Source organism: Anastrepha ludens, chromosome 2, assembly GCF_028408465.1.
Source record: "Anastrepha ludens isolate Willacy chromosome 2, idAnaLude1.1, whole genome shotgun sequence".
Lineage (NCBI taxonomy): Eukaryota > Metazoa > Arthropoda > Insecta > Diptera > Tephritidae > Anastrepha > Anastrepha ludens.
In genome coordinates this window covers 142,976,529-142,985,060 of record NC_071498.1, presented here as the reverse complement: position 1 = coordinate 142,985,060, position 8,532 = coordinate 142,976,529, and the positions used below count along the sequence as shown (strand labels likewise).

The 8,532-nt window shown below is 37.3% G+C and overlaps 1 protein-coding gene across 1 annotated transcript; it reads left to right on the top strand.

Annotated features, from left to right (window-relative positions):
- Positions 1-4,167: 4,167 nt before the first annotated feature.
- Positions 4,168-8,062, top strand: LOC128855474 (sperm-associated antigen 1). The gene is made up of 5 exons (XM_054090415.1): positions 4,168-4,455; positions 4,519-4,940; positions 5,005-5,132; positions 6,849-6,976; positions 7,030-8,062. The coding sequence occupies exons 1-5, from the start codon at positions 4,180-4,182 to the stop codon at positions 7,534-7,536; spliced, it is 1,461 nt and encodes a 486-aa protein (XP_053946390.1). The 5' UTR covers positions 4,168-4,179; the 3' UTR covers positions 7,537-8,062.
- Positions 8,063-8,532: the final 470 nt, after the last annotated feature.

Here is an 8,532-nt window from a genome sequence, read left to right as displayed (position 1 = left end):
TACCACTTCGGAATTTTGAGAACCACTTTTGCGCAGTCCTCACACTCACGGTATCCTCTCCGTGAACAGTGTTTATTTCAAAATATGCCTCTTATACGCGTTCGTAGATTCCATTTTATTTTTTAACAACATGTGCTTCTATCACTTGTTGAATGCTCATCATATCAAAGAAATTATAAATAGTTCCGTTATATTCCGCGAATAATTTTTTGTGTGCAAAAATCGTACAAAAGTGAATTTATGGGTAAACTACGCTCGAACTTATGGACTGACCTGATACTTTTATGTGACTTCCACAGGTGTAAAGTTGTAACCACACGACAGCAGTATGCCACTTTATTGGAGCCACTAAAGGAGCAATCAATCATGGCACTGATACTATAGTAGCCCTTCCGGTTGTAGTAGAGGAATTTTTCTTTAGTGGAGGAAATAATATTTGTGTGCGTCCCATCCACACACAAAATGATGCCAGGAAATCTATATCTTATATAATATATAAAAATGGAGACGTTTTTTTGTGTTCGTTAGTCGCCGATTCACGCCTAAACGCATTCACCGATTTCAATCAAACTTTCACAGATCATTGGTATTGGTCTATATATGGTTTATGTGAAGTTTTAAAGAAATCGGTAAAAGTATGCGTGCGTTGTGTAAGTGTGAAAAATACAATATTTGCGTGTTTCCCTTATACGGACATTACGTATACGGAATGAGAATACACGCAAATGAATAAAATATAATATACACAGACATGAATAACATTGTTTCGATGTCGAGTGACGTATGCGACTGTATTATTCGTAACGCAATAGTTGCCCTCTCTTTTCTTTCCTTTTTATGCATGCGAGACACGGCATCAAAGCACATTGCTTTTTTTTAAACTGGAAAAATATTTTGAGCTTCATTTGAACGTTTTATGATTTAGATTAAATGAAAATTCGTTACATATATTTGATTCCATTAATAACCATAAGCCTGTATTTTTCGAAGTTCAAAGTTTTTGGACAAATATTGAAACGTTTACTTAAATTAAATGTTAAATACATATATATATATGCGCAAATGTAAAAGTTTAGATGGATTTAAAATATACGAAATTATTCAGCGGTTGAATCCATATATATATTTTTTGAAATCCATCAATATGGATCGACAGGCGCCATAAATGTTCTTTTAAAAAATAAAATGTGTTAATTTGATGGTAGCTCGAGTATTAAGATCAGGTTTCTATTAGTATAACTTTGTTCGTGGGTTTGCGTAATTTTTTTGTGGTGAAAGTCTAAGATCACAAAACAATATAGCATTAGCACTTGCATCGTCTGGAATAGCTGCTACATTATTAGATGGTGGCCGTACAGCGCATTCCGCACTTAAATTACCATTGAATATGCAAATTAATGAAAATCCAACATGTAACATTTCAAAAAATTCTGGAATGGGAAGAGTTTTGCAACAATGCAAATTAATTGTGTGGGATGAATGTATAATGGCACATAAAAAATCAGTGGAAGCATTGGATAGAACTTTGAAAGATTTACGTAATAATCAAGAAATATTTGGTGGCGCTTTAATATTATTGTCTGGAGATTTTCGTCAAACTTTGCCAGTAATTCCCCGTTCAACACCAGCAGATGAATTAAAAGCATGTTTAAAGACATCCCATTTATGGAGGCACGTAAAAACTTTGACTTTGAAAAGAAATCTGCGAGTTTATTTGCAAAATTATGCATCGGCTGACGAATTTTCAAGACAACTTCTGAAGATAGGAAATGGACAAATTCCTATTGATGCTGCTACTGGCTTAATCACTTTGCCACATAATTTTTGTAATTTTGCACACACAAAACAAGAATTAGTTTCAAGTGTTTTTCCAAATATTGCGCAAAATTATCAAAATCACAATTGGTTAGCTGAAAGACCAATACTGGCTGCGAAAAATAAGGATGTTGGTCAATTGAATGCGAATATTTTAAATGATGTGCCTGGTGAGATTGTAACATTTAAATCAATTGATACCTTACTTAGAAATTTAAATCAGCCACGATTGTGTAACGGAACAAGATTAGCAGTCAAAAAGGTCATGAATAATCTTATTGAAGCAACAATTTTAAAAGGAAAATTCAAAGGTGAATACGTATTAATTCCGCGTATTCCGCTGATTCCACCAGATTTAGCTTTTGACTTCAAAAGATTGCAATTTCCAATACGTCTTGCATTTGCAATGACAATAAACAAAGCACAAGGACAATCGCTGGAATTATGCAGAATTGACTTAGAATATATGTTCATGCTTCTCCCACGGACAATTATATGTATCATGTTCACGTGTAGGAAAGCCATCAGTTCTGTTTATTTATACCACAACTCAGGGCGAAACAAAAAATGTAGTTTACTAAAAGGCTTTGCGTTAGTTTAAGTTTAAAATTAACATTAATTTTATATTGTAAAAAAAGAATAAATACACATAGAGTGAATTTAAATCGAGTGTTCATTATTCATTTCTAATTTTGATATGCCTAGCGAAGCAGGCAGAGGGTCCGCTAGTTTTTTATAGAATTCCATCTTGCATTGCCGTTTTTCATTGGCACCCATGTCGAGATTTACCCACTGAGGACACAATCGTGTTTGTAGTGACACCAATACGCCTTTTAGTGCATAACTAAATGTTATGAAGTTATGAACGACGACCCCGCTGAGCTTGCACTGCCTTCAATAAAACTCAAAATATATGTAAATGCAGCTTTATTTAACCGGTAATTTTTGATAAACCTGTACCGTATTTAAGTAAACTTTTTCTTTAACAAAAAGGCAAGTACTCACATTGATTCGCCCATATCGAGAGGGTTGCTTGCATCTCTCAATACTTTTCGCTCAATTCTGAGACTCCGTTTGATGCGTTTGAACCCACGATTTAAATTTTTTCGTATTCGTAGTAAACATTCGTATTCGAAAGTTTTCTACGACGGGTTCTATGATAGGGCTGACTATGTTATTGGGACGTCAAACAAAGACAACTTTTCCACACATCACATCACTTTCACACTCACACTGTCACTGAAATGGTAAACATCTCTTCTCGCTGACTTAACCATTGTTTGAGAGGAAAGAATCACCTTTACGTGGCTTTTAGTGGTATCGAATTCCAAGTCCACCTTCACAAACATAAATTCAGTTTTTTACCAATCCACACTCTTCATCCTACGCACAGTCAGCTCATCACTCATAACTTCGTCCACTTGGCATTACATTTTGATACTTTTTTGTTCGTACACTGCTCATAGAAGCGCTAAGGGCGTTTGCTCGAAATTACCCCATGTTCATATTTACCCCAGCTGATCCTATATCGCTCAGATTTATATAATCAGACCATCTACTATCCCATTTATTTATATGGTTTTGCCTTTGCTTTGCTTGAAATTCTCCAATTGATACGTAGACGTCTTAAGAAGACACTTACAAATTTGATCTTAAGTAATTGAAGAAGGAAAAAATAAAATAGTCACGATCAGAAAAACTAAATTTTACGAGGTTTACCTATATAACCTGGGTACATGTCGTGACAGCCGAATTCAGCTCGATATACGTTAAGTTACGGTACGAAATGTAGAGGAGCCCAATTAGGCTTGGAAGCGCATTGTGATATCACTTATTTGGGCATAAGTCTTCCCCGCGATAATTCCCGATGTGGTGAAACCATTTTCTCTCTCTGATAAACGATGAACAATTGTAGATACAAGAAATTTCAAAAAAAATACGTGTGAAATACCCAAAGAGCGAAAGCAAGGCGAGCCCATCATTAGATGCGGTATCTTAAGACCAGCTGATTTGTTTTTTTTTCTTTTTTCTTTCATCAACTACATCCGGATAGCAGCATAAAATGAAATGATGAGAAAAGTTCGTTCCTTTCTTTCCTACTTTCTTTTATTCTAATGTACAAAATGTTGTTGTTGGTCTAGTGCCGCCAGCTTTAATGAATGCGCCTTGGACGAAAACAATCGCTTCCAATCGCCGTTTCCATGGGCACTATCAACTATCGATTATACAACAAAGTAGTTTCGGAAGTGTTTGTCGATGTTATGTTTTTATATTTTCAAATAAAATAAATAAATTTCAACTTACCCAATTCAAAATCTATAAAGACAGGCCTAAATAACATTTTACTCGTAAAACACAAATATCATGGAAGGAACGGCAGGCAAAAGGAAGCTCATCGAGAAGTACGAGATGCCACTGAGCCATTTGGATTTTGGTTATATTCGGGAATGTAAAAGTATACGAGAAATGGAAAAAATCGTCAAAATTTTACGTTCCGGCGAAGAAGGTCATTTTCCCGATCTCACAAAATGTGCAGAGGACAAATTGCGCGAACTCAAACCAAATAGTCGTCTATTTCGCTATGAAGAACAGCTACGCGGTCGTGAAGCGCTCACCAATCAAGAGTGGAAACCGATTTTCGTAAGTAAAAAGTGCCAGATTACAAAAGTGTGTGGGGGTAAGCATATTTTTTTGCGCCATTAGGAATGGACGAATAGCATCAAAGTCAAAGAAAGCGAATTGTCTGCAGCTGCAGCTGAAAAGACGGCAGCCGACCTCGGGGTGCCACCAGTGCGCAAGAGTGGCACCATTAAAGAGTCGGTCGAAAAGATAGATCCGAAGATACCACAAAGCAATATTGAAAGCACCGCAGCAGCCTCAAAATCTGTAAATAAGACGACCGATTACCAAAAATGGAGTAAATACGATGCGGATGAAGAGTGTTTGCGCATGGAATTGGCTGATGAGCGCATGCAGGAAGAGGTGGAACGTAAGAATCGCCTCAATAAGCAAAAGTCTAAAATGCAACCAATTCCCGAAGGCAGTCATACCGCTGCCAATTCCGCCAAGCAGGCTGAAGTGATGAGCAAACTCACTGCAGTGGAACGCGAACGACTGGCCGAGCAGTAAATAGTTTATATTTGGGTATTATTTACCGATATTTAATATTATTTTAATGCCGTTGTATAGATATCGACTGCGCGGTAACGACTATTTTCGCGCTAAGGAATATGAAAAAGCCATTGAAGAGTATGATCGCTCGATTACGGTATGTCCGGAGAAAGCGGCACCAGCTCACAACAATCGCGCCGCAGCAAGTAAGTACGAGCTTTTAGGGTTAGATAAGTAAAAAATTGTTACCTTATAATATTCGAGAGACCAGCCGCATAACTACTATTCTGGTTTTCAACTGTTCAATATTGTACCATCTCGTACGTAAATATCTCAGGGGGATCGCCTAGAGGACGAACTTCTAACCATCTAGTTCTGACTTCTGTTCTGCTTCATATGCCTTATTCTACAAGCGCTCATGAAGGCTTAGGCCAAGGTCTGTTTATTTATTTAAATATGCAAAGTCCATGAAGAACACAAATTAAATAAGGTTATGCATTCTGTAAAAAATACCGGGAATTGCATTTCAAAAGCGCGCGTTACACACGTGTCAAAATTTTTTTTGCTGGAATGTGGGTTCTACTGTCCTCTATGGTGTCGCAGAGTTTGAGCCTGATATGTCAATTAGCTTATTTTTGGCATTTATTATATTATATCAGTCAACCGCAGGTGTCCTCTACGATTTTCACTATGGACAAAAATATCGAACAAAGATTTTGTCTTAAATTTTTTGTTTTGAATGGGATTTCGTGTGACGAATCGTTGAAAATGTTGCAGAAGGCCTATGGCGAGTGTGCTTTATCAAAACGGGTCTACGAGTGGTATAAGGCTTTTGCAGAGGGCCGAGAAGTCGTGATCTCCACAACATTTAGTTACAACAAGACGGCGTACGTCGCTACTTGTCATGCAGCACGTGAAACAATGGATTTACTGCGTCGTCGTTTCGGTGAACAATTTATCTCACCTTTGGACTTTTATTTGTGTGAGTATCTAAAGTCTAAATGATTTGTAGATAAACCAACTTCGATTGAGGCATTGGAAGCCAACATTACTAAAGTTATTCCCGAGATACCGACTAACGTCTCCTCCAGCAAGCCATTCAAAATCGATGTCTACGGATGGCCGAATTACGGTGCAGTTGCGGACAAGATTTGGAAGGGATTAATAATAATAATAATAAACGCGTAAACATCGTTTAGGTGTTTGGCCGAGCTCCTTCTCCTATTTGTAGCGTGCGTCTTGATGTTGTTCCACAAATGGAGGAACCTACAGTTTTAAGCCGACTCCGAACGGCAAATGGTTTCTATGAGGAGCATTTTCATGGCAGAAATACACTCGGAGGTTTGCCATTGCCTGCCGAGGGGCGACCGCTATTAGAAAAATGTTTTTCTTCATTTTCGTCTTTCACCGAGATTCGAACGTACGTTCTCTCTGAATTCCGAAAGGTAGTCACGCACCAACCCATTCGGCTACGGCGGCCGGGGGAAGGGATTATCTTTAAAAAACAAATGTCATCAATGGTTCTACACAAAAATATGAAAAATTGCCCAACCAATTTGAATTTCCGTTGTTTTATTTCAACTTAAAATTCCATACCTCTTAATTGATCACCCTACATAGGGTATAGGCGAAGATCGTATAACGCAAGTACCGCATCAGTTATTGAGAAGCCAGTGGTACTTGAAGAAGTACTCATTCTTGTTAGGTATACAACTGTGCCACTCGGCCGAAATCGGATTTCATAATTATCACAGATTTAGTTTGCCAGTCTACCACTTAATTAAATCCTTTCGGAGGCTACGTTAGAATACAAACCTCCTAGTAAAGTTTTCGCATGAGAGTTGTTCGAGTTTAATGTTGATTGATTTCCGCTTACATAAATTATTTTTGCTAAACTTGACGTCATTTATCCCTTCCCTTAGATATAAAGCTTAAATGGTATACCAAAGCCATCAAAGATTGTGAGCTATGCCTTCGACTGGAACCAGATAACTTGAAGGCTCGTTTGAGGCTGGCAGAAGCCACATATTGCGACGGAAGAAGGCAAGAGGTAAAAGATGATTCTTCTTTTTTTAGAATAGATTACTTTTACTCCCCTTGCAGTCCTACGCCCTATACATGAAAGTGTTAGAGTTGGAGCCGCAAAATCCTGTCGCCTTAAAAGCCATAACGCAACTGCGAAGTCTATTTGTTGAATTGCCGCCACCAAATGCGACCCGCCTACAGATTGTAGAGGACAATAAACCAAGAACTACAGAGCAAGACACCCATTCGAAGGCAGCAGAGAAAAGCAGCATTGCTGAGAAACCAGCCGCTAAATCAACACAAGTATCAGAATCTTCATCTTCAACTGCTATCTCAAATCCACCAAAAACTAAACCGATTGATTATGATTTATCAGATTTAATTAAACCAAATCGGTTAGTCAAAAATAAATTAGCCACCGCAGCAGCTGCACTAAGCAATATGCAAGCCACCAAAGTACAAAAGCAACAAAATCCACAAAATAAATTTTCGCCTTCAGTAGAAACGCCATCATTTCAGCCCGATTTGAGGCTACCGAGTAATGCACCTAAAATGAGTGGAAAATTATTGATCGAAGAGATTTAAAAAAAATAACAACTTCAAACCAGATACGAAGCTGACTAAAAAATATTGCATCAATACCTTAAGAATTTAACAAAACGCACTTAATCTAAAAAAGAGTTGTTGCAAAATATAATAAAATAAAAAAACATGCATGATATAATAAATTATAAATATGTGTGTGCAAGGTGAGCAAAATTAATCATCCAATTTTGTTTCTAAATAACTTCTCCACTAAGTAAAAAAAATTTCACAAAAACATATCGTAAGCCGGATCCATTTCAAAAATACAGTGAATTGTGTAGACCTGTGCAATCAACCAAAAGAGAATGCAAACACCTCTGCCGTTCAATTAACGCCAGAAATCACTGATTATAATACAAGGTGGCACGAAATGAATCATGCAGTTTTGTTTCTAAATAACTTTTCCACCAAATAAAAAAAATATATTTTGAGTGATGTATTCTGACGTTTACGCACTCCAGTGCTTAACTGTTTGTACTTACTCGTTACTCGTATACTGTAGCTGTTTATACGCAAAAAATATGAATCTTGCGATAGAGTGATTAATTTTGCGCCATCTTATACATATGTACATATATATGTATTTTGATGTACTTTTCCAAATGATGTACTTAGGAGCAGCAATACGCTCAAGGCTTTGCATTGGTAAGTCCAGGGCTAGTATAACGTCAAACAGATCCAGGTATTCCACCTAAGACAGGACATTGAGTCAATGCTCGCGAAAAGTGGACTTTTTGACCATCCGAGGCCGATGCATTTCAAATATAGGTTGTGAAAGTTCTCACTAGGTAAAGTTGCTTTAACCATTGAGTAAGTATTAAGTTGTAAGTAAGAATACATTGAGTGATAATACAAAAACCAAATATCTTCATAGGCGCAGAAACAGCAGCATGCGCAGCGTGATGGCCGCTTTGCCGCTAAGTATTCTAAATGATTCTTTAATACAAAAAAACTTACATTCATAATAAAACGAAACCACCACATCTTCCCTCACAT

Excerpts from the sequence above, each read along its gene's own strand:
- LOC128855474 (XM_054090415.1), top strand. The coding sequence starts at position 4,180 with ATGGAAGGAACGGCAGGCAAAAGGAAGCTCATCGAGAAGTACGAGATG. Across the intron at positions 4,456-4,518 it reads AAGAGTGGAAACCGATTTTC|GAATGGACGAATAGCATCAA; the intron begins GTAAGTAAAAAG and ends TTGCGCCATTAG. Across the intron at positions 4,941-5,004 it reads CGCGAACGACTGGCCGAGCA|ATATCGACTGCGCGGTAACG; the intron begins GTAAATAGTTTA and ends GCCGTTGTATAG.